Source organism: Chiloscyllium plagiosum, unplaced genomic scaffold (genome assembly GCF_037043375.1).
Source record: "Chiloscyllium plagiosum isolate Xiang-an unplaced genomic scaffold, Cpla_swu_hap1 HiC_scaffold_48, whole genome shotgun sequence".
In the NCBI taxonomy this organism is placed as follows: Eukaryota; Metazoa; Chordata; class Chondrichthyes; order Orectolobiformes; family Hemiscylliidae; genus Chiloscyllium; species Chiloscyllium plagiosum.
In genome coordinates, this window is record NW_028270186.1 from 829,489 (window position 1) to 856,518 (window position 27,030).

The window sequence follows — 27,030 nt, forward strand, 5'->3', positions numbered from 1 at the left end:
TACTTGTAGAAACTCCTGGGATTCTCCCTAATCTTGCCCACCAGTGTTTTTTTTATGCCCTGTCTTTATGCTCCTAATTGCTTTCTTAAGAATGCCACTGCAATTTCTATACTCCACTAGGGCCTCCATTGAATTGCTCCTTTGAGCCTATCAAAAGCCTTTCTTTTCCTTCTTATTGAGTCCTGAATAAACCTCGACATTCAGGGTTCTCTGAGTGTGTTACTGTTGCATTTTCACACGAAAGGGAACATGTTAGACCTGTATTTTCACCACTGGTATAGATTTACCCACAGGTAGCTACTTTGGCTAGATCTTGCCTTATTTCAATACAATTTGTCTCCCTCTAACCCGAAAAGCAGACCATTTTTTATTTTTCCTTAACAAATTTACAATTTATTGTGTTGTAGTTGTTATAACAAAAAGCTCCCCCACTACCACTACAAACACCTTCTAAACCCTTTACATTACTTTTATCCCATTAATGTTAGGGAAGTTGAAATCCCCTACTGTACACCTCAATGAAATGTTGATGTAGCTGCTTCTCTATTGGCTCCTGACTGTAACACACTCCCAATAATGTGACTGCTTCCTTTTTCTTCCTAAGTTGACCCACAAATTCTTATTTGAAGACCCTTCCAAGATACTATCCCCCATTTCTACACTAACTGACTCTACATTACCTTCTCTTTCACATCCTCCCTTGTCCTGCCTGAAGATCCTACATCCTAGAATGTTGAGTTGCCAGTCCTGCCCCACCCTCAACCTCGTCTCTGTGTTGGCAACATCACAATTCCATGTGTCAATCCACACCCTTAACTCAACTGTCTTGCCTATAACAAAGTCAGAAGTCACAAGGTCATAGTCCACCAGGTTTATTTGAAATCTCAGGCTTTAACTATGATCTTGGGTTCATGGTGCACTTCATTTAACCCCACCGTACTATCCTTTGATTATAAAATCTTCCTTGACACCATCACCTTGATAACTTGTTATGGTCTCTCTACCTTTATTAATTTGTACAGTTTTGGGTTACTTGTTACTTTGGTTAGACCCTCATCATGTGACTCTTATACATATCATGTTATTCCAGCCATTTGGTCTGTCTCTATCACCATCTTATTATTGATTTTATGTAATTATCTCTCTGCCTCAATTAATCAGATCATAGATCAGCCCTTTACTTGCTATTCATAGAACATAGAATGTTACAGCACAGTACAGGCCCTTCGGCCCTTGATGTTGCACCGACCCGTAAAATTAATCTGATGTCCATTTAACCTACACCATTTCATTATTATCCATATGTATGCCCAATGCCAATTTAAATGCCCTTAATGTCTGCAAGTCGACTACTGTTGCAGGCAGGCCATTCCACGCCCCTACTCTCTCTGAGTAAAGGAACTACCCCTAATGTTTGTCCTAAACCTATCACCTGTCAATTTAAAGCTATATCCCCTTGTATTAGCCATCACCATCCGAGGAAAAAGGCTCTCGCTGTCCACCCGATCTAACCCTCTGATTATCCTATTCTTCTCAATTAAGTCACCTCTCAACCTTCTTCTATTCAATGAAAACAGCCTCAGTTCCCTCAGCCTTTCTCCTTAAGACCTTCCTTCCATACCTAATAAATCTTCCCTGCACCCTTTCCAAAGTTTCCACACTCTTTTTGTAATATGGTGACCAGAATTGTACACAACACTCCAGGTGTGGCCTTACCAGTGTCTTGTACAGCTGGAGCATAACTTTGTGCCTCCGAAACTCAATCCCCCTACCAATAAACGCTAAAACACCATATGCCTTCTTAACAACCCTATCAACCTGGGTGGCAACTTTGAGGGATTTATGCACCTGGACACCGAGATCTCTCTGTTCATCTACACTGTCAAGAATCTTACCATTAGCCCAGTACTCTGCGTTCCTGTTACTTCTTCCAAAATGAACCACCTCACACTTTTCTGCATTAAACTCCATTTGCCACTTCTCAGCCCAACTCTGCAACTTATCTATGTCCCTCTTTAACCTGCAACATCTTTCGGCACTATCCACAACTCTGCCTATCTTAGTGTCGTCTGCAAATTTACTAACCTGTACTTCTATGCCCTCATCGTGATCATTTATAAAAATGGCAAACAGCAGTCGCCCCAAAACAGATCCTTGCAGCACACCACTAGTAACTGAACTCCAGGATGAATATTTCCCAACAACCACCACCCTCTGTCTTCTTTCAGCTAGTCAATTTCTGATCCAAACCGCTAAATCACCTTCAATCCCGAAACTCCGTATTTTGTGCAATAGCCTACTGTGTGGAACCTTGTCAAATGCCTTACTGAAGTCCCTATACACCACATCAACTACTTTACCTTCATCCACCAGTTTTGTCACCTTCTTGCTGAACTCAGCAAGGTTTGTGAGGCAAGACCTACCCTTCACAAAACTGTGTTGACAATTCCTCATCAAATTATTCATTTCCAGATGATTATAAATCCTATCTCTTATAACCTTTTCCAACACCTTACTGATAACCCAAGTAAGGCTCACTGACCTGCAATTACCAGGATTGTCTTGACTCCCCTTCTTAAACAAGGGAACAACACTCCAGTCTTCTGGCACTATTCCTGTTGACAATGATGACATAAAGATCGACACCAAAGTCTCTGCAATCTCCTCCCTGGCTTTCCAGAGAATCCAAGGATAAATCCCATCCAGACGAGGGGGTCTTACCTATTTTCAGATCTTCAAAAATTGTTAAAACCTCCTCTTTGTCAACTGCAATCCCATCTAGCTGAAAATGTGTTGCTGGAAAAGCGCAGCAGGTCAGGCAGCGTCCAAGGAACAGGAGAATCGATGTTTCGGGCATAAGCCCTTCTTCATGGGCTTTTCCATCAACACATTTTCAGCTCTGATCTCCAGCATCTGCAGTCCTCACTTTTTCCTGCAATCCCATCTAATCTAATTCAGCCTGTCGACACTCCACTCACACCACTTGTACTGTCTTTTGACACTCTGAATTACCTGGAATTATCTTGCAATGATCTTTCTGCCTATAAATTCTGTGCCTTGCACTTCCCTCCACTTCACCTGACAAAGGAGTAGTGCTCTGAAAACTTGTGATTGCAAATAAATCTGTTGGACTATAACCTGGCGTCGTGTGTCTTCTGACTTTGTCCACCCACCTCCACCTCATGGTTACCTATAATACTCATAGCATTAAAGTAGAGGCCATCTATCTCACCTTACTCCCTTGAAACTCAACAGAGCTGAACTCCCCTTGCCTTGATTCCTTCACTAAATTAAGCTGTGTCCCTATTGGATGTACACTCTGTGTCCCCTTCCTCCGTCAAACTATTGAAAACCACTCGCAGTAGGAAACCCATCCGTAAGGATGTTGGTCACATTCTGGTTCAGGTGTAGACCATCCTACCTGCTTGGGTTCCATCTTCCCCAGAAACAGTCCCAGTGACCCAGAATCTGCAACCCCCTCTCCTGCACAAACCCTTGAGCAATGCATTTATTTGCCATATTGCCCCATTTCTGTCCTCACTAATATGTGGCACCCAGAGTCATCGAAAGATTCCACCGTTTGAGATACTATTTTTAATACACTGCCTAGCTCCCTAAACTCTTCATGCAAGATCTCATCATTTATTCTGCCTATATCGTTGGCACTGATGTGTACCAGGCTTCTGTTTTGTCACCCACCCCTTCAAAATGTCCTGCAGCTGCTCAGTGACATCCCTGACTCAGGTACCAGGGAGCCAACACGGCATTCAACAGACACGTCTGCAGCTACAGAACTGCCCGTCTGTCCGTTCCCCAAACTAATGAATCAGAATGGACGTGAATCTCAGCTTTGACTCACAAGAACTTAATCGAGACAGGGCATTATTACATCTGAGAGACTTTGCACCATTTTCTGTTCTTGGACAGGTATCCCTGGCTTCTTAAGTAAAATGCATTCCTCAAGAAATATTATTATTTGGTTATTAGGAGGCTGGAAGCTGGAACATGTGCGATTCTCCTCAAATATGCAAGTGAAAAGTAGCTGTGGTCACCAATGACAGATCAACAATAATGTTCCTAGCGTGCCCCAGTTTTCAAAAATTATAATGATTACCTCTGAGCCTTTAGAACCTGTTTCTGTCCCTCCTGTAAGTTGCTCCATTACCCCAGCCCACCGACGAGTTACCTGAGAGTCTCACTATCACATCCCTTCCGAGGACAGATTAAGGCAACACATTACTGTGGGTATGGAGTGACATGTAAACTAGATTGTTTAAGGACAGCAGATTTCTATCCCTCAAGGACATTATCAAAATTATGACAGTCAATGGTAGTTTCATGGCTTAACTCACTGAGAATTGCTTTTAATTCAAATCCCTGTGCCCCTGCAACAGTGACTAGTATCTCCCAGCTAGTTGAGGACCAATCCCTATTGTTTCACCAAACTCAGGGATACCACCTGCCCATATTTAGGCTCTGAAACATATGCTGCTGTACAACAAATCTAAGTAAACACAAAGTGAAAAATAGTTTGCAGATGCAGTTTATTATAATTTTGCAAGACAGTTATACCTCTGAGGACCTGAATGGATGGCTCTGTTCCTCAGCACAGCCAAACTGGATGACTCCTCAACAAAGAAAGAGTTTGCCTCCATGACCTTTACAGTCTAAAGAAAGGGTGATTGGGGGGGGGGGGGGGGGAGGTGGAAAATGTTAGTGATTCAACAACAGATCAAAGTAAATAATCACTCAAGTGCAATTTTCAAGTAAGCTATGTTTCTGTTCATGCTCAGAGATGACAATGGCTAAGAGGAAGAATGCTTTTTAATAATTCATGTTTGGACCAGTATATTCCTGTAGGCTTCCCAGTCTTTCCTCAATTTGGTTTATGGACATGGAACAAACTAAGATGCTGAATTCTGGCCAGCTCTCACTCGGCCTATGTTTAGACTCTGAACTATTCATTTTCTCCATCAACCGATAAATCATGCCAGTTATAATACTCAAAGAGCATTTACAGCAAAAGGGAAGCCATTCAGCCCATCATATCAGGCAGAATCTGAAGAGCAGGACAGTCCATGTTTCGAACATAACCTCTTCATCAGAAATGATGAAATAGTGAATTCTTCCTGCTTGAAATATTGACTCTCCTGCTCCTGGGATGCTGCCTGATCTGCTGTGCTTTTCCAGCACCCACACCTTTTGACTCTGATCTCCAGCATCTGCAGTCCTCACTTTCTCCCATTTAGCCCATCGTGTCTAACAAAGACCTAATGATGTTCATCCTAGTTTCCAGGTTTTGGCCTCTATTGTCATAGTTGCCAGAGCAAAAAGTGAAAATCTGAACACTGCTTCATTTTCACAGAGTTTCTGAATGACTACTCTTTCAGGCAGCAAATTCCAGACTCTTGCTGTCCTCTGAGTGAAAATATTTCTCCTCAACTTTCCTCTTAGCCTTCCATCTCTTTCCTTAAATCCATGCCCTTGGTTACTGACTCCTGTCCTGATGGAAAAAGCGCCATCCCATTCACTCTATCTTTGCCCCTCATAATCTTCTACATCTATCAGGTTCCCTCTCAACCTCCGCTGCTCCAAGGGAAACAATCCGAGACACTCCAATCTTTCCTCATAGCACAGCCTCTCCAGCACAGCAAGCATTCTGGTAAATCTCCTCGGAATCCTGTCTCCTACAATTCTTTTGAAATGTCTTCTGATTTCATATTTCCCAAAATCGGCTTTTAAAAACCTGAGTGTTGTAAGCTCAACAGAAATCCAGGAGAGGGCAGCATCTGCTCAGAACAGTGCACCATCCCATGGAGACACAAGTCATTTACAGACAAATAATTCTCAGAAAGGAGGCCTGACTGGACTCATAATTACTTTGGCAGAAAGTCGAGGAACTTCTTCACCCAAAGGGTTGTGAATCTGTGGAATTCCCTGCCCGGTGGAGCAGTTGAGACTACCTTCTTGAATGTTTTTAAGACAAAGCTTGATATTTGAACAGTAAAGGAATTAAGGGTTACAGTGAGAGTGCGGATAAGTGGAGTTGAATCCACAAAAAGATCAGCCATGATCTTATTGAATGGCAGATTAGGCTCGACGGGCCAGATGGCTTCCTCCTGCTCCTAGTTCTTATGTCCTTGCAACACACAATTTGGTCAGTCATTCTCATGCCAGCTCAATGAAAAAACAAAGAACAGGCACTTTGACCCACTACGCCTGCGCTGACTAGCTCTTTTCCTGGATCTCTGCAAGTTTTGTTCTCTTAAACCAAGTGTCCAATTTTTAAGAGTTCAGATAGAATCTGATTCTTTGAGTCCTTCAAGGAATTTGTTCCAATCTAACATCCTGAAGGTTCATTTATCAGATGTTTACTTATATGAAACAATCATTACAAATCAAAAAGTTCTTTATTGCCTGTTATATAGTTTGATATATTTTGATGTATGAGCATGTACTGCATAAATGTGACTCACTTTACACTTTCTCAGAACATCAGGTCTTCCACAAGCTAGTAAAAGAATTAAGGAGACATTAAGCTGCTTGACCTGTGTTTGAGCAAAGGTCGGAGAGTAATTTGCAATCTTGCACTTACTAAGCACACTGCTCCAGAATGAAGTGTAAGTAGCCATGCCTGTCACTTCCCCCACAGGGGCTGGGTTCCTCCGGCTTGTCTTGACTGTAAATTCATGGCCTGAGGACTTGTCTACTGGACCAGTTACTTCAATATCCACAATGTGAAAATTCAATAGGCTGCAGAGTCAGACAGCAAATTTCAACTTATAATAGAAACTCATTCAAAAGACATTTGAAAATCTTTTGAATACAGTGACCAGTTCAGGTCAGGCATCATATTCAAAACTGTATCCTGTTCCGGACCTAAAGTATTGGTTCCAGGTTAGACTTATACCATCAGACATAGGAGCAGAATTAGGCCATCAGCCCATCAAGTCTGCTCTGCATTCAGTGAGGTCACAGCTGATCTGATAATCCTCCACTCCACCTTTCCCACCTTTTTCTGATAATCCTCGATACCCTTATTGATTAAAAATGTGTCTCCCTCAGCATTGCACACACTTACCAACCCACCTTCATTATCTCTTCCATGGTCAAGAATCCCACAGATTCATTCAGATTTGACTATCTGCTCGTAATGGTGCAAATCCTATTATTTTGAGGACTAACTTCTGGCTGTTTCTGTGTAACCTACTTCATTAGCAACAACCCTGAGTCTTTCTGAAAGGTCAGCTTGGCTCCCATGTCTTGGAATGAATGTTTGATAATGCAAAAGGTACCTACTCAGGATCAGCCACCAGGCTGCCTTGCACATGGTCAAAGCCCAGAGTGTGTCCGGCCATGGCTGCAGCAGCCATGGTGTTGACATTGTTCGGTGCAAGGTCACACAGGTTCCTCACTGGCCCATCGTACAGCACAACCCGCTGGCCCTTCGTGCTTTCCTTCAGCTCCTGGAGGTGACCTCGCAGTTTGAAGCTGTCTGGATGTTTGCTCATTGTCACCTTCAGACCCTGTAGGGATGGGCAAAGGTCAACTACCAGTTAGACTTGCCCATTCCGTCCTGCCAAACCATCCTTTTACTTCAGTGCAGTACAAACAGACCCTTTTCCAACTTGATGTAACAGGCATAGAGGTCCCTTTGAACGTCCACCTCTACACACACACTCCACATGTAACACACGTTACTCTGAATCTCTATGTTCAGATTGTCACCATCTTCCAATTAGTTCCTTCAGTTCCCTCTGATATGCTTCACACCTTGTAACTTGCTGTGATCAGAACTGCTGCTGGAGTTCTGAGTGACTCAGGAACTTAAAGTTACACTTTAGAAAGATCAGCAAATGTCAACTGTTCTTTGACCCCACTGAGAAACAATATCTAGTTCCTGTAGACCACTAGTGCTCTCACCTTCAGGGTTCCTCTGTAAGCCATTTTCTGGATATCCTCTGCCCCCCAGAGGGCCCCACTGGGTATGTATAAGGTGTGTCCATATCTGCTTGCTGCCTCTCGACATTTAGTTTCGACTCCCAGTTCAGCAAATGCAGTTGGAGAACCAACCTGTGGGGTATAATGCATTATTCCAGTGTGGAAAGCATTGGGAAATGCAATCAATCGGCACCTGGGACACCCCACCAAGTGGGAATATCCCAACTACAGTCTCTCATGTGTTGAAATTTCTCAGTGCCTGGGCGAGAAGAGAGTCTTTTTAACTGTTTAGTTTGTGAGATTGGAAGGTGCAAGCTGTTTTCTTTGAAGTCTTATTCTTGAAAGATAGAATTTAGAGTACAGAATGAGACCACTCAGCTTGGTGAGCCTGTACCACAGTTCACTATCTGTCTAATTCCTGTGTGTTGTTATTTTCTCACTGATAAAATTGTTGTGTGACATTCCCAGTTCTCATAACTGCCTGGGTGGAAACGTTCTTTCGAAGTTGCATTCCCATTGCTCCAGTAGAATCAGGAAATACCCTGTCAGTACAGATTCTGAACTGGGACAACGATCATTCGCTATTTACCCTCTGCAGTAAGATATCACTTGCCAAATCTGTCACCCTTTTGGCCTCAAGTTGAACTGGTCTGATTTGGATGGGGTGGTCATTGCCATGTAATGGCTGAAAGTATCCAACAGGGAGCCTCAGTCCAATCCCTGGGTGTTAACAGTGTCACTGGGATTCAAACAAAGGCTCTTGCCTTCAGGAGGCCTACTCCCCCCTCCCCGTATAATGGACAGCCATGTCACCTTTGAATGCACTGTCTGGAATTGTTTCCCTGAAAGCTTCTTCTTCTCTTCACCTCATTTTTCTCCTTGGAAACTCCCACCATGTTGGGTTGCCCTGCTGAACTTCTCCATTTTTAATTCAGTGTCTTTTCTTGATCCTGCCCTTGTTAAGTGATTTGCAATGTTTCTTTGTTAAAGATCTTTAAGTTGTTGTTGTTATCCATGAGTTGTTCTTTATGGAATGGGATCTAAGGTTTTCAATGAGATACAAACAGAAAAAGAATTACATTTTTTTCTAGTAAACTGCATTTAGTAAACAAATTAAGAAATATTTATTGAGGTGTTCAAAATTATGAACAATTTTGACAGAGTGAAGAAGGATATCCTGAATATTAAAGCAGGGATGTACTTCTGAGGCTCTATAAGGCTCTGGTCAGACCACATTTGGAGTATTGTGCACAGATTTGGGCCCCATATCTCAGCAAAGATGGACTGTCACTGGAGCATGTTGAGAGGAGGTTCATGAGATTGGTTCCAGGAATGAAAGGCTTAATGTATGAGGAACGTTTGAGAGCTCTGGACCTGCACCCGATGGAGTTTAGAAGGATGGGGGGGATGTAATTGAAACTTACAGAATGGCCTGGCCAGAGTGGATGTTGGAAAGATGTTTCCATTAGTAGGACAGACTAGGACCTAAAGGCATGACCTTAGAGTAAAGGGAAGTTCTTTTCAAACAGAAATAAGGAGAAACGTATTCAGCCAGAGAGTGGTGAATCTATGGAATTCACTTCCACATAAGGTTGTGGAGGCCAGGTCATTGAATGTATTTAAGAGAGAGATAGATAGGTTCTTGATTTTTAAGGGGATCAAGAGTTACAGGAAGAAGGTGGGGGAACGAGGATGAGAAAATTATCAGCCATGATTGAGTGGTGGAGCAGACTTGATGGCCTGAGTGGCCTAACTTCCACGCCTATGTCTTATGATCTTGTGTCAGTAACTAAGGGTCACAGATTCAAGACTGTCAGCAAGAGAGCTAGGAGTGAAATAAGGAGAAACCTCTTTACTCAGGATTTGGAATGCACTGCTGGGGAGAGTGGTGGAGGTGGACTCTACCAGAGGTTTCAAAAGAGAGAAGAATATATATTTGAAAGTGATGAAGTTAGAGGGCTATGGAGACAGGGCTGGTGAGTTAGATGAGCTGGGTTACTCTTTTGGGCCCTGGTACAGACACAATGGATTGAATGGTCTCCTTCTGTGCTGTAAAATTCTATGATTCTATCTCCCTTCCCAGCCTGGCCTTCACTCACAGAATGATCTAGTTTTGGTTTGTGTCCAATTGGCACAAGTGACAGATATGGGTGAATTGGAAAGGCAAACATACCATACAATCCGCATGTTTCAGAAACTCTTCACCGTAGTCCTTTATTATCTGAGGATGAGCTACTTCCACAATGAGGTCAGCACGTCTGGGGAAAAGAAACAGCTAATAACCGTCATCCAAGGGAAAAATGGGAAAATCATCAAACTGCAAACTGCTTCATCACTGGCTTTTCCCATTAACAAGGGAAAATTCACTGTGCAGGGAAGAACCTTGGAGCAGGGCAGAGGGAAACAATAACAGTCTATAATGTCACAACACAAATCCCATCAGAACAAGGGACACCCATGTCCCATCTTTTTCTGGGGACTGAGAACAGAATGCTCTTGGTTGGTTGACCTGGAGATACATTCAACATCTCAGGGCCTCACTCAGTCCAATTCTACTGGTTTTAAATTCAGTATGAAAAAAGATAGAACTGATCAAAAAGTTAAATTCAGGGAGCTAGGGTGGAAGCTGTGAACGAGAACAAACAGAGTTGTTATCTCTGGTTTGTTGCCCGTGCCATGTGCTAGAGAGGCCAGGAATATGGAGAGAGAGGAGTTGAATATGTGGGCTACAGGGATAGTGCATGAGGGAGGATTTCAGATTCCTGGATAATTAGGGCTCTTTCTGAGGAAGGTGGTCTTCACCTGAACCAGAAAGATACCAATATCCTTAGTGGGAAATATGCTAATGCTCTTTGGGAGGGTTTAAAGTAATTCAGCAGTGGGATGGGAACCTAACTTGTAGTTCCAGTATATAGGAGGTTAGAGTAGTGAGGTCAGAAATAAGGTTTCAAGGTCAAAAGAAGGCACTGACAAGCAAGAAGTTGGTTTAAAGTGTCTCTACTTCAACACCAGGAGCATCCGGCAAAAGGTGGGTGAACGTGCAGCATGGGCTGGTGCCTGGGATTTCAATGTTGGGGCCATTTCAAAGATATGGGGAGAGTAGGGACAGGAATGGTTGTTGCAGATTCGGGGATTTGGATATTTCAGTAAGAAATGGAAAGAAGACAAAAGAGGGAGGGGGGGGGGTGGTGTCGCATTGTTAGTCAAGGACAGTATTACGGTGGCAGAAAGGACATTTGAGGACTCATCCACTGAGGTAGTGTGAGCTGAGGTTAGAAACAGGAAAGGAGAGGTCACCCTGTTGGGAGCTTTCTATAGGCCTCCAAATAGAAATGCAGAGGAAAGGATAGCAAAGATGATTCTTGATAGGAGCAAGAGTGACATGGGGTAGTTGTCATAGTTCGAGTACTTTAGATAGGTCAGTTTTTGTCCAATGTGTGCAGGATGGTTTCCTGACACAGTATGTAGACAGACAACAAGGGGCAGAGCCACATTGGATTTGGTACTGGGTAATGAACCCGGCCAGGTGTTAGACTTGGAGGTAGATAAGCACTTTGGTGATAGTGACCACAATTTGGTTATGTTTACTTTAGTGAGGGAAAGGGATCGGTATATAACGCGGGACAAGAGTTATTGCTGGGAGAAAGGCAATTATGATGCGATTAGGTAAGACTTAGGATGCACAGGATGGGGAAGGAAACTGCAGGGGATGGGCACAATTGAAATATGGAGCTTTTTCAAGGAATAGCTACTACGGGTCCTTGATAATTATGTACCTGTCAGGCAGGGAGGAAGTTGTCGAGCAAGGGAGCCGTGGTTTAATAAAGAAGTTGAAGCTCTTGTCAAGAGGAAGAAGAAGGCTTATGTTAGGATGAGACGTGAACGCTCAGTTAGGGCACATGAGAGTTACAAGTTAGCCTGGAAAGACCCAAAGAGAGAGTGAAGGAGAGCCATGAGGGGACATGAGAAGAAGTCTTTGGCAGGTAGGATCAAGGAAAACCCTAAAGCTTTCTATCAGTGTATCAGGAATAAAAGAATGACGAGGGTAAGATTAGGGCCAATCAAGGATAGTAGTGGGAAGTTGTGCGGGGAGTCAGAGGAGATAGGGGAAGCGCTAAATGAATATTTTTTTGTCAGTATTCACACTGGAAAAAGATAATGTTGTCGAGGAGACTACTGAGATGCTGGCTACTAGACTAGATGGGACTGAGGTTCACAAGGAGGAGGTGTTAGCAATTCTGGAAAATATGGAAATAGGTAAGTCCCCTGGGCCAGATGGGATTTATCCTAGGATTCTCTGGGAAGCCAAGGAGGAGATTGCAGAGTCTTTGACTTTGATCTTTATGTCATCGTCAACAGGAAAAGTGCCAGAAGATTGGAGGATAGCAAACGTTATCAAGTCTTAAACGTTGTTCAAGTAGGGGAATAGAGAAAACCCTGATAATTATAGAGAAGGGGACTTTACTTTGGTTGTGGGTAAAGTGTTGGAAAGGGTTATAAGAGATGGGATTTATAATCATCTAGAGATGAATAAGTTGGTTAGGGATAGTCAACACAGTTTTGTGAAGCGTAGGTCATGTCTCACAAACCTTATTGAGTTCATCAAGAAGTGACAAAACAGGTAGATGAAGGTAAAGCAGTTGATGTGGTGCATATGGATTTCAGCAAGGCATTTGACAAGGTTCTCCACGGTAGGCTATTGCGCAAAATACAGAGGCATGGGATTGAGGGTGATTTAGCAGTTTGGATCAGAAATTGACAAGCTGAAACAAGACAGGAGATGGTGGTTGATGGGAAATGTTCATCTTGGAGTTCAGTTACAAGTAATACGGCTGTTTTGTCATTTTTATAAATGACCTGGATGAAGGCGTAGAAGGATGGGTTAGTAAATTTGCAGATGACACAAAGGTCAGTAGAGTTGTGGATAGTGTCAAAAGATGTGGGTTACAGAGGGACATGGATAAGCTGCAGAGCTGGGCTGAGAGGTGGCAAATGGAGTTTAATGTGGAAAAGTACTTATACACTTAATGGTAAGGTCAGAGTGAATGTTACTGAACAAAGAGACCTTGGAGTGCAGGTTCATAGCTCCTTGAAAGTGGAGTCACAGGTAGATAGGATAGTGAAGAAGGCGTTTTGTATGCTTTCCTTTATTGGCCAGAGTGTTGAGTACAGGAGTTGGAAAGTCATGTTACGGCTGTACAGGACATTGGTTAGGCCACTGTTGGAATATTGTATACAATTTTGATCTCCTTCCTGTAAGGAAAAGCTAGGGAACTATAGACCAGTGAGCCTGATGTCAGCAGTGGGTAAGTTGTTGGAGGAGATTCTGAGGAACAGGAAATATGCATTTGGAAACACAAGGGCTGATTAGGGATAGTCAGCATGGCTTTGTGTTGTGGGAAATCGTGTCTGACTAACTTGACTGAATTTTTTGAAGAGGTGACAAAGAAGATTGATGAAGGCAGAGCGATGGACATTGTCTATATGGACTTCAACAAAGCATTTAACAAGGTTCCACATAATAGACACGTTAGTGAAGTCAGATCATATGGGATCCAGGGGGAGCTAGCCAATTAGATACAAATTGAGTTGAAGGTATGAGACAGAGGTTGGTGGTGGAGGGTTAATGTTTGGACTGGAGACTGTGACGAGTGGGGTGCCACTAGGATTGGTGCTGGATCCATTGCTTTTTTTCATTTACATAACTGAAGTGGATGTGAATATTGGAGGTATAGTCAGTAAATTGGCAGATAACACAAATATAGGTGGTATGGTGAAGAAGATTATCTGAGAGTACAGCAGAACCTTGTTCAGAAGGACAAATGGCCCGAGGAATGGAAGATGGAGTTTAATTTTGATAATTGTGAGGTGCTGCACTTTGGAAAAGTAAACCAGGGTAGGACTTCTACACTTCATGGTCAGGCCCTGGAGAGTGCTGGTGAACAAAGAGACCTTGGAGTGCAGATTCATAGTTCCTGAAAGTTACCTTATAGAAACCTCACAGAAGTTCATAAAATCATGAGGGGCATGAATAGGGTGAATAGCAAAGGTCTTTTCCCCAGGGTGGGGGAGCCCAAAACTAGAGGGTATCAGTTTAAAGTGAGAGGGGAAAGATTTAAAAAGGACCTGAGAGGTAACATTTTCATGCAGAGTGTGGTGTGAATTACAGCATTTGAAAGGCCTCTGGCTGGAGTCATGAATATGCAGGGTTTATGAAGAGGATATGGTTCTGAAAAAGGGAACTAGATCAAACTGGGATGCATGATTGGTGCATACAAGTGTAGGCCATGCTGCATGACTCTATGGCTCGAAGGTACTGCTCCTATGCTTAGCTTTTCCAGCACCACTCACAGAAAACTCCTTCTCTCCCTCACCCAGTGTTCTATCAATTTCCATCTGGCTAATCCAATGTTTTTAACTCCTCTGTTTCTCTCTCTCTCCCCCATTCATTTGCATGAATCTCTTGCAAATTTTGTAAATGTCTAAGATGTCCTACTGGAAGCATGTGCAGAGAACTGGCCACAATACTCCAACCGGGGCTATATTATTCGTTTCACATGAAAATGAGCTCACTCACCGCTCAATAAACATGCTGAGATCCTCCAGCTGCATTTCCTTTTGAACTTTCCCTTCCATCTTCTCCTGATTTCTGTTCCACACAAAAGCTAGTTCAAGACCATACAGATGCCCCTTTTCCTCAATCATTTCTGTCAGGTACTGACCTGCAAATGAAGAAAAGTGAAGATTTCGACCTTTTCTACTCCTCTTCAATATCAGGACACATTGCTGTCTTTTCCTTTGGATTTCACCTGAATAGCAGCTGAACAGAGATTTCATGGTAAAGTCACTATTGAGTAGTTCCATTTATCAGGGGACTTATTGATCCTTGAACCATCATTACATACGCAGATATGAATTATCACATTGCTGTTTCAGCAGCGGGAATTGAGTGTGTGAGCCAGGGATCAGCCAGGAAGGGACGTTTCAATATAAAATACTTACCTCATGAATCGACAGAGCGAAGGCTGAATGTGAGTGGAAGCGGACACGGGTACTACTGAGTAAGTGAACTAATATATTCAGGCAGTGGCTAAACCTGAAACACTGCACATGCAGCATCTTCCTCCTCTAACCAAAAAACACAGACTCTGTCACAAGTACTGTATTTTGGATGAGTTGTTTCACTGAGACTCTATCTGCTGCTTGGATAAATAGAAAAGGTGCCACAGTACTCTTTTGAAGAGCAACTTGCCTGGTATCCTGCCTGACTCATATTTATTCCTTCATTAACATTACGAGAAAAGAGCTTTTGTGAACATTATTACTTCTGTGTTTTTGGGAGCATGCTGTGCTCAAACTAACTGACATGATTCTATGAGAGCTTCATTGACAGTGAAATTCCTTGGGAAGTTCTCAGAATGTGAAAGATGGTCTAAAAATGCAAACTGTTCTTTCTTTCGACCTACCTAAGTGACCGAAACCAATGATTCCAATTCTGCGAGATTTCCTCTTGTGGGCCATTGCAGTGTCTGATCCCACTCCTGAAGTTCCTGCTCACCAACTTTCCTGAAAGACACAGGCACAGGATGATGGGAAGGACTTTGTATCTACCCCAAGTCCAGCCACACTTTCCAGGCAAACGCAGCTCTATTCTGTCTCACATTTGTTGTTTTGAAGTCCCAGAATGTCCTGTTAGCTTGGTTGAGGGAGTCCCATTCAATGGTGTTGAACTAAAATGACAGTTCAGGCTGTTGTCTGAACAGATACAGGGGATCATTATGTTAACAGTGGCAGACAGAGGCCAGAGGAGGCCATGTTCACTCTGGCCAGTGATTGCTGTAGCTATCAGATCCATATGGTCAAGACCTGCCAGGAGACCACTTCACAAGGTTTCACCCAATTGTTGTGTGTTCAACCTTGCAGTATATAAGTTGACAGCTTCGGCTCTTACATTACCACTGCAAGTCCAATGTTTCTGCTAAGCTGTGCACATGCAGGGCCACACACAACAAAATTAAGATGCCAGATAAGTTGGCATGCCATATGCATTGAACCTTTGAGGGAATGTTGATAATTACCTTTTAGTGTTGTAATGTCAAGGTTGAGACACAGTCACTGAGTCTTACAGCACAAAAGGTGATCCCTTTGGCCCATCATGACCACAATGTTCATCAAACACCAATCTACTCTAATCCCATTTCCTCGCATTTAGTCCATAGCCTTGTATGTTTTCGCTTTTTAAGTATTCATCTAAACATTTCTAACGTTTCTGCCTTCACCAGTCTTTCAGGCAATGAGATCCAGTTACCCACTGTCCTCTGGGTGAAAATTCTTTACCTTGAATTCCGTCCAAAAGTCCTGCCCTTACTTTCAACCTATGCTTCCTAGTTTTGGCCTCCCCTACCCTGGGAAAAAGACTCTGGCCTATTCACTCCACCCATGCCCCTCATGATTTTATAAACCTCTATAAGGTCACCCCTCAGCCTCCAATACTTCAGGGAAAATAGCGCCAGCCCATTCAGCCTCTCCCTATAGCTCAAATTCTCCAACTCTGGCAACATCTTTGTAAATCTTTTCTGCACCCTCTCAAGTTTGACAATATTTTTCCTGCAGAAGGGCAACCAGAATTGTATGTAGTATTCTAAAGTGGCTTCATCAATGTCCTGTACAGCCACAACATGACATCCCAACTCCTGTACTCAATGTTCTGACCAAAGAAGGTAAGCATGCCAAATGCCTTCTTCACCACCCTGTCTACCTGCAACTCTATTTTTAAGGAACTATGCACCTGCATCCCTAGGTTCTCTGTCCGGCAACATTCCCCAGTGCTCTTTCATTAACTGAATAAGTCCTGCCTGGTTTGCCTTACGAAAATGCACCATCTCACATTTATCTAAATTAAACTCCAGTCGTAAAACACCCTTTGACCAGCACTCTCAGCCTCCTGCCATGAAGCCAATTTTGAGTTGTGCAGATTTTTCATTGACAAGAGAGTTAAGGTTTGTTAGAGTTAGACAGAAGTGTGAAGCTGAGACCACAACCAGATTGCAAATGAACCTGCTGACAGAATGTATGCCATAAAACACTCAGATTGTCCAGCACAAACCTCACCAATGAAAGATCAGCCTGATTTTCCTAGACTTCAAAATCTCAGTTTCTTTCAGAATCACTGGAACTAAATAGAGGCTTGGAACAGAAGTGGACTTTCACCTGGCGAGTTAATCATAAATTGTTATGGTGAAAGAAGATTCGTCACATGATTTGCTTGTTGATCGCCTGCCCCCATCCAGCTTAAAGCAATACCCATATCTTTCTTTGACCATCTCCTTAGTGACTGCTTGCAGCCTCTCTGACAGATTCCCAATTCCCATAGATTGTAGTACATAATTTTCTGTCACGCAACCATCCCACATTCCCCACAGTGCACACTCAATCCACACACTTCCTTGTCTCCATCCATTGTTATCATCCATAATCCTCAACAATGGAGCCCCCCCGCCCCAAGGATGTGCTCCCAGCCCCCTACTGTCCTCCCAAAACTGTACAGCTAAATTCCAAACAAACTTCACCTTCAAGTTTGCTGATGACACCACATGGTAGATTGGATATCAAACAATGATGAGTCAGAATATAGGAAACAGATAGAGGGCTTGGTGTGATGCAATGATGGAAACCTCTCTCTCTCAATGTTGGCAAAACAAAGGAACTGATCATTGACTTCAGAAAGAAAAGATGAGAACACGCTCCCATCTACATCAACAGAGCGGAGGTTCAGGGGGTGGAGAGCATCAGGTTCCGAGGAGTGATGATAACCAACAATCTGACCAGGCCTTTCCACGTCGATACGACGGTCAAGAAGGCACAACTTCTTCCTCTTCTTCCTCAGGTGGCTCAGGAAACTTGGCATGTCCATCAGGACCCCTGTCAACATTCAGAGACACACCATGGAAAGCATACTGTCCATGTACATAACGGCCTGCTACAGCAACTGATCTGCCCAGGACCGTAAGAAACTACAGAAGGCGGTGTGCACAGCCCAGACCATCACGGAAGCCCACCTTCCACCCATGGCCTCCATTTACACGGCTCACTGCTGCAGAAAGGCTGCCAACATCAGCAAAGACTCATTACACCCGAGTAATTTCTCCTACAACCTCTTCCATCAGGCAAAAGGTATAGAAGCTTGAACCCACACCAATAGGTTCAGGAACAGCTTCTTCTCTGCCGTTATTAGACTGCTGAATGGACTCTTTCATTTTAAATAATGTTCACCTCGTTAATGTTGATCTTGCATTGTGACCTCCCTGTGCAGTGTAACCTGTATGCCTCACTCTGTCTGAGCACCCTCTGATCTCTATGTCCTTGCTTCCTATTGTTGCCAGGTTGAGTGCATGTCTGGTCACTTTAAGATAGAAAGTGCTTTTCTGAATTTAAAATACAGCCACAGCTGCCAGCTAAAGGTTGGGATGTTCCAAATATAACATTTGGCTGTTCAATGGATACCTGAGGTTTAGTTGTTGTATTGACAACAATTTGAATTTAACCAATTCGTTTATATTATGCCCAGCATACCAGAAGTCAATGGAATTTGAATTTTATTGTTTCAACACCTAGAAACCAATCAAATTATAAACCCGGTATTTTGAACATTAGAGGGAGAGCAACTGCTATCGAACAGTGAACAACTGCTGGAGAGTCGGTGAGCTAACTGTCCATTGAACATCTCGCTCTCAAAGAAATGAGAAAACACTCCTATCAAAGATACCTTTTGATGTGCAATGTACTCACAGTAAAAAGAAAGAAGATGACCCAGGGAGATCACCAGCCGGAAGACGGAAGACAGCAAGGAAGCCAGAGACTGTGTGGTTTTGAGGTTTGTTAAATGTAATGTTTAGTAAGTGTGTTATTGGAACAGTATATTATCTTTATAGAGTTGGAATCAGATAGTAAGTAGTTAAGAAAAGTGGGGCTTGAATTTGTAAATAGTTGTTGTTTAGTGTTCACTATTAGAGTTAAGAAAATAAATTTTTCTTTAAACAGTGGAATTTAGGAGTTCTCTGTCACCTGTATTTTAACAAATTATGAGGTAAGGCGAGCTTTTCTGGGTGTCTGGTTTAATTAACAGAGGGGTTCGACCTCCACATCATAATACTAAAATCTGCCTGTAATGCTAGCAAACAAAGCTTGTCATTGTACTTAGGTACACGTGACTACAATAAATCACATCAAATCATTGACTGGAAGATCAACAAACTTCTCGATACTGGACTGGATGATTGCTGACTGTCAATCAAATGGTAATTTTTCACTTGCCTCAATATTTTTAGAGCGAATAAATACATGCATTTCAAAGCAAATAAAACAAGATACAATTTTTTTGAAGACCTATGACATTTCTTCAGGTCTTGCCGTCTGCAGCATCCTACACACAGCATCCATTAGGCAGAAGATACAGAAGCTTGAACACACGAACTAAAAGGTTCAAGAACAGCTTCTTCCCTGCCATTATTAGACTAATGAATGGACATCCTAACTTCAAATAATGTTCATCTCATTACTGTTTGTTAGAAACGAAAATCGCTTCTCAATAATCGCTCTAGACAAATTCAGGAAAACAAAGTTTTATTAGCAAGTCTGCAGAGTTGGGCACCCTTCTGAGAAAAAGGCGCCCCAGGCTAACAATGTTTCTGATTAAATACAGTACAAGTCCCTCCCCTCTATAGCTCTAAAGAGTCACGAGGTTCACATTCTCACAAAGTCTGCAACAGTTTCCCGAGTTGTTTTTCTACCCTGTAGTCTTATCAGTCAAGGACTTATTCTTCTCTGTCAGAGTTAGTGGTCTTATCAATCAAGGACTTGTTTTTCTACTCTGTCTATGTGAGTGGTCTTATCAATCCGTAGCAGCAGATGTCTCGTCCTTTATTATAGAGAAGCATGTTTTACCCTACCCCTATGGCTCTATTCCCCTTAGACTTTGGGGTCATGCACATCTCAATTGTTTGTACCGAAATCGTCTCTCACACTGTTGATCTTGCTTTACATATCTCCTGTGTAGTGGAACCTGCATGCCTCAGACAGTCTAAACACGCTATGATCTGTATGGTCCTTGCTTATTATGATCTGCCTGTACCACTCGCAAACAAAAGTGTTTCATTGTGTTATGGACCAGACCAGACCCCCTCAAAACATTTCAAGAAAGTTATCCAGACCCGAACTTTGCAAGTTGTTTGAAGCAGGTGTGATGCAGCTGACGCAAACACTCAGTTTCAAACAAAACAGAATGTATTTCACAAATAAACAAAAGAAAACTGAATTTAGAATAACTATTTGAAAATCCAGTTGACTCTATTGCAACCCAATGATGCTGTTCCAAATACTTGCAACATCCCCCTAAACACCCCCGTGGCAAATAAAGGTAAAACCAAGTACAGGTTATTACCGGAGAGATGCCAGAGAGAGAAAGGATCAGCACAGAGCTGTTTCTTTGACCAGCAGCCTCAAAAACTGACTGCTTGCTAAAACCAAACCAAACCAAACCCTGAACTGGGAGAACTGGCCACTCCCCTTTCATTGCACCAGTGTTTTAAAAGAAGGACTGAAAAACATTCACAAGCAGGTCATAGAGTAAACCCAGACATATTAGAACCTCTGACTTTATGATCACCTGAATAAAAAAACAAGGAAAACATAACCTTGTTAAAGGAGCAGCATCACCACGAACTCTCGTACAGTCAGTTCTTCAAGAATGCAATGGTTGTGTTCTTGTGCAACTCCACGTGATAGAAAAACTGTGCTTGAGAAACCAACACACATTTTAGCAATTCGCACTGTAAAAACAGTGTCCCCAATTTGTCAGTTGCATTACAGCAAATTTGCATTGATGAAACACACGTTATAAAGGGACCTGTACATTCCAATGAGATTGGCTTCCATTCTCTAAACCTGAGAGAGTATATACACAATTTACTGAGTCTCTCACCTTAGTACAATATCTGTAAAGAACAGGCAGAGGAGATTTACAGAAGGTCAATCTTGTCTGATCTCGCTAAATACGTTAATCAATGAAAGAACTGAGAGAGTTAATGAAGTGAATTCAGGCGATGTACATAAACAAACTTACAAAAGGCATTGGATAAATTAAACCTATAACAGATCGATTCATAAAATAGAAATATATTGGCACAGAATGAGTGAAGTGCTGAGTGCCAAAGAGTGGCATTGACTGGATGGCATTCCAATTGTCAAGAAAGGATGTAGTTGAGTTTCCCAGCGATGAGTATTAAGTTTATTGTTTTTCTGATTGCATTTATGTGGCCTGAAGTTGAATATTTGTGGTCTGATAAAATCTCGGTGAAATAGTTAATATTGAACAAGACAGTTCGACACAGACCAGTGAAAGGGCAGATGCATGCCAAATGCATTTTAGCAAAATTAAATCTGAAGTGATACTTTGTGGAAGGAAAAACATGGTTATATTCAAGCAGAAACAGAATAATGTAGACATGTAGATTCATCATTCCTTGAAGATGCAGGACAAGTTCATAAAACATTTAAGAAAATTTATTCAACTGAAAATAAATAGGCACATCAGGTGAAAGGATAGGCTAACAGAGTTACAGTGACAGACATATAAGAGGATATTTTTGAATACACTGAATAGATTGATTCCAACAAGTAAGAAAAATTTCAGGGGCATGCCCATCATCCATGATGTAATTAGAAATGTTAAAAATTATATCAAACGAACAAAAAATACATTAATATATGAAGACAGGCAGTAGGTTAGAAACAAAAACAGAGGTTCTGAGGAAAGGTCACTTGATCTGAAATGTTAACTCTGATTTCTCTCCACAAATGCTGCCGGACCTGTTAAGCTTTTAAAGCAATCTCTATTTTTGTTTCTGATTTCCAGCATCTTCAGTTCTTTACATTTTCATTTAGCAGCTTATAAGATTGGAAAGAACTTAAAAAAAAAGCACAAAATATGACATAGCCTAATAAGAACTGAAAAGCTGAGCATGAGAGAAAGCTAGAGAAATATAAAAAGATTGTAAGTGTTTTTTTAAACATTCTGTAAATGTTCTTACAAGAGTGTTGTGAAGATGTAGGTGATCTATATCTTTGAAGAGAGTTAAAAGCTAGCAGTGACAGCACCAAGTGTTCTCAATAAGACACAATGTAACATGTGTTTCAACTACTGGGGTAGTTAGTTGACTGGAAACGACAAAAAAAATTCGAATTAGGCCAATCAGTTTAAATTATTCCCCCCAAAATACCAATTTCCAATCCAGTTTGAATTGAGTATATTGATAATCTTAAAAGCCAATGACATAATCTGATGCTCTGGGGCATAAAACCGAGAAAAATTGAACAGTTGAGAGGAGAATTGCCAAGCTGAAAAATGTGTTGCTGGAAAAGCGCAGCAGGTCAGGCAGCATCAAAGGAGCAGGAGAATCGACGTTTCGGGCATAAGCTCTTCTTCAGGAATGAGGAGGGTGTGCCAAGCAGGCTAAGATAAAAGGTAGGGAGGAGGGACTTGGGGGAGGGGCATTGAGAATGTGATAGGTGGAAGGAGGTTAAGGTGAGGGTGATAGGCCGGAGAGAGAGTGGGGGCGGAGAGGTCGGGAAGAAGATTGCAGGTCAAGAAGGTGGTGCTGAGTCCGAGGGTTGGGACTGAGATAAGGTGGGAGGGGAAATGAGGAAGCTGGAGAAATCTGCATTCATCCCTTGTGGTTGGAGGAGAATTGTCAAGCCTAGTATGTAAACAGACTGCCTGAAAAATAGCTCTCTTAAAAGGTACCATTTTCGACCAATAACCTGCGAAGCAGAAATCCCTAAGAAGAAGAAAAGAAGACACAGGACGATCCAAATAGAAGAACTGAAAGCTGCCTGGTTTTGAGATAATAAATCTTGTTTAGGTAATCTTAATTGGGAGTTTTATCAGACTAGTATTATAGAAGGGAAGGTAAAAGATAGGTTAGAGTAAGGACTTGTGCATAGTTGTAAGTTAATTATCCTCTGTTATACTTTAAGAAATAAGGTTGTTAATTTTTACTTTAAATAGTTCTTGGCCACTCAAATTTTTAAAGATTGCTGCACGGGATAAATCTTTCCTGTGTTGCTGGTTTTAAATTAATCAAGAGAGTTTACCCCGTGTCGTGACAAGAGTGAACAAAGTGATCAATGGTCCTATGGAAAGGAGAGCTTGGAGAGTTCATAGCGGAATATGAAGAGCTGACAAATTTAATCGAACAGGTATTTTACATCAGTTTTCACGAAACACAAGGTCCCTGATTGACGAATGTCTAATATACAAAAGCTTGTACTTACAAGTGCAATCCCGTACAGGGGTGTAATTTTAAAGCCCCGACATATGAAAATTTCCAGTTTTTATGAACAATTCCTTTACATTGGCCTGCATTTAAGGGGAAGGCAATGGCCTAGTGGTATTATCGCTAAACTATGAATCCAAAAACTCTGCTAATACTCTGGGGACCTGGGTCAAAATCTTGCCATGGCAGATGGTAGATCTGAACTCAATAAAAATCTGGAATTAAGAGTCTAATGATGACCATGAATCGATTGTTGGGAAAAAACTGCCTGGTTCACTAATGCCCTTTAGGGAAGGAAATAGACAATAGACAATAGACATAGGTGCAGGAGTAGGCCATTCTGCCATTCGAGCCTGCACCGACATTCAATATGATCATGGCTGATCATCCTCAATCAGTATCCTGTTCCTGCCTTATCTCCATAACCCTTGATACCACTATCCTTGAGAGCTCGATCCAACTCTTTTTTAAATGAATCCAGAGACTGGGCCTCCACTGCCCTCTGGGGCAGAGCATTCCACACACCCACCACTCTCTGGGTGAAGAAGTTTCTCCTCATCTCTGTCCTAAATGGCCTACCCCTTATTTTTAAGCTGTGTCCTCTGGTTTGGGACACACCCATCAGCGGAAACATGTTTCCTGACTCCATAGTGTTGAAAATGTGTTGCTGGAAAAGCGCAGCAGGTCAGACAGCATCCAAGGAGCAGGAGAATCGACGTTTCGGGCATGAGCCCTTCTTCAGGAATCAGGCTCATGCCCGAAACATCGATTCTTCTGCTCCTTGGATGCTGCCTGACCTCCTGCGCTTTTCCAGCAACACATTTTCAGCTCTGATCTCCAGCATCGGCAGTCCTCACTTTCTCCCTGACTCCATAGTGTCCAATCCTTTAATAATCTTATACGTCTCAATCAGATACCCCTCAGTCCCCTAAACTCAAGGGTATACAAGCCCAGTCACTCCAATCTTTCAACATAAGATAGTCCTGCCATTCCAGGAACTGACCTCGTGAACCTACGCTGCATTCCCTCAATAGCCAGAATGTCTTTCCTCAAATTTGGAGACCAGAACTGCACACAATATTCCAGGTTTGGTCTCACCAGGGCCCTGTATAGCTGCAGAAGAACCTCTTTGCTTCTATACTCAATCCCTCTTGTTATGAAGGCCAGCATGCTATTAGCTTTCTTCACTACCTGCTGTACCTGCATGCTTGCCTTCATTGACTGGTGTACAAGAACACCCAGATCTCTTTGTACTGCCCCTTTTCCTAACTTGACTCCATTTAGGTAGTAATCTGCCTTCCTGTTCTTGCCACCAAAGTGGATAACCACACATTTATCCATATTAAACTGCATCTGCCATGCATCTGTCCACTCACCTAACCTGTCCATGTCACCCTGTAATCTTCTAACATCCTCCTCACATTTCACCTTGCCACCCAGCTTTGTATCATCAGCAAATTTGCTAATGTTACTATTAATACCATCTTCTATATCATTAATATATATTGTAAAAAGCTGCGGTCCCAGCACTGATCCCTGCGGTACCCCACTGATCACTGCCCGCCATTCTGAAAGGGAGCCGTTTATCACTATTCTTTGTTTCCTGTCAACCAACCAATTTTCAATCCAAGTCAGTACTTTGCCCCCAATACCATGCGCCCTAATTTTGCTCACTAACCTCCTATGTGGGACTTTATCAAAGGCTTTCTGAAAGTCCAGGTACACTACATCCACTGGATCTCCCTTGTCCATCTTCAGAGTTACATCCTCAAAAAATTCCAGAAGATTAGTCAAGCATGATTTCCCCTTCATAAGTCCATGCTGACTCTGACCTATCCTGTTACTGCTATCCAGATGTGTCATAATTTCATCCTTTATAATAGACTCCAGCATCTTTCCCACCACTGAGGTCAGACTAACTGGTCTATAATTTCCTGCTTTTTCTCTCCCACCTTTCTTAAAAAGTGGGACAACATTAGCCACCCTCCAATCCACAGGAACTGATCCCGAATCTATCGAACTCTGGAAAATAATCACCAACGCATCCACGATTCCTCGAACCACTTCCTTCAGTACCCTGGGATGTAGACCATCAGGCCCCGGGGACTTATCAACCTTCAGACCTAACAGTCTCTCCAACACCAATTCCTGGCAAATATAAATTCCCTTCACTTCAGGTCCTTCAGCCACTGTTACCTCAGGGAGATTGCTTGTGTCTTCCCCAGTGAACACAGATCTGAAGTACCAATTCAATTCTTCTGCCATTTCTTTGTTCCCCGTAATATATTCCCCTGTTTCTGTCTTCAAGGGCCCAATTTTATTCTTAACCATTTTTTTGCCTTGCACATACCTAAAAAAACTTTTACTATGCTCCTTTATATTTTTGGCCAGTTTACCTTCGTACCTCATTTTTTCTCTGCGTATTTCCTTCTTAGTAATCCTCTGTTGTTCTTTAAAAACTTCCCAGTCCTCCATCTTCACACTTATCTTAACTTCCCTCGTCAGCCACGGCCACCACTGCCTCCTCCTAGGATCTTTCTTCCTTTTTGGAATGAACTGATCCTACATCTTCTGCATTATACCCAGAAATATCTGCCATTGTTCCTCCACTGTCATCCCTGCTAAGGTATTGCACCATTGAACTTTGACCAGCTCCTCCCTCATAGCTCCATAGTTCCCTTTATTCAACTGAAATATTGTCACGACCGATTGTACCCTCTCCCTCTCAAATTGCAGATTGAAGCTTATTGTATTATGGTCACTACCTCCTAATGACTCCTTCACTTCGAGGTCCCTGATCAATTCTGGTTTGTTGCACAATACCAGACCCAGAATTGCCTTTTCCCTGGTCGGCTCCAGCACCAGCTGTTCTAAGAATCCATCTCTGAGGCACTCCACAAAGTCTCTTTCTTGAGGTCCAATACCATCCTGATTTCCCAGTCTACCTGCATGTTGAAATCCCCCATAACAACTGTAGTAACATCTTTGCGACAGGGCAATTTCAGCTCCTTATTCAACTTACACCCTACATCCATACTACTGTTTGGGGGCCTGTAGATAACTCCCAAGAGGGTCTTTCTACCCTTAGAATTTCTCAGCTCCATCCATACTGACTCTACATCCCCTGATTCTAGGTCCCCCCGCGCAAGGGACTGAATATCATCCCTTACCAACAAGGCCACCCCACCCCCTCTGCCCGTCAGTCTGTCATTACGATAGCACGTATAGCCTTGAATATTCATTTCCCAGGCCCTGTCCACTTGAAGCCAACTTCTAGTTATCCCCAAAATATCGTAGCTGCCAATTTCCAAAAGAGCCTCCAGCTCATCCATCTTATTTCAAATACTTCGTGCATTCATATATAGTATTTTTAATTTGTTACTGCCCTCACCCTTCCTATCAACCCCTACTTCACTCAACCTTACGGCATGATCCTTTTTGAGTTTTCTGCTTCGTTGATACCGTTGTCTTTCTTGACTTCCCTTGTTCTAACTTTCCCTTCAATTTCCTTCCTAAACTTCCAGTTTGTCCCCTCCCCGCCGCTATTTAGTTTAAAAGTAGCTGTGTTGCAGTAGCAAACCTGCCTGCCAGAATGCTGGTCCCCAACCTATTAAGGTACAAACCGCCTCTTTTGTGTAATTTATGCTTACCACAAAACATACCCCAGTGATCCAAGAATTTAAGTCCTTGCTTCCTGCACCAGTTCCCCAGCCACACATTCAAGTCCATTATCTCCCTGTTCCTGGCCTCTCCAGCC

At 42.5% G+C, this 27,030-nt stretch overlaps 1 protein-coding gene across 2 annotated transcripts; it reads right to left on the reverse strand.

Moving 5' to 3' along the window:
* Window positions 1-4,527: 4,527 nt before the first annotated feature.
* Window positions 4,528-17,150, reverse strand: aspdh (aspartate dehydrogenase domain containing). Of its 2 annotated transcripts, none has more exons than XM_043681695.2 (8): window positions 17,053-17,150; window positions 15,408-15,507; window positions 14,519-14,663; window positions 10,115-10,199; window positions 7,924-8,073; window positions 7,300-7,526; window positions 6,596-6,753; window positions 4,528-4,667 (listed from the first exon to the last, which is right to left on the reverse strand). In XM_043681695.2, the coding sequence occupies exons 2-8, from the start codon at window positions 15,460-15,462 to the stop codon at window positions 4,630-4,632; spliced, it is 858 nt and encodes a 285-aa protein (XP_043537630.2). In that variant the 5' UTR covers window positions 15,463-15,507; window positions 17,053-17,150; the 3' UTR covers window positions 4,528-4,629. The 2 variants fall into 2 exon arrangements, with proteins under 2 accessions (XP_043537630.2, XP_043537631.2); XM_043681696.2 differs by having other exon boundaries at window positions 17,048-17,084.
* Between the last annotated feature and the right edge of the window lie 9,880 nt (window positions 17,151-27,030).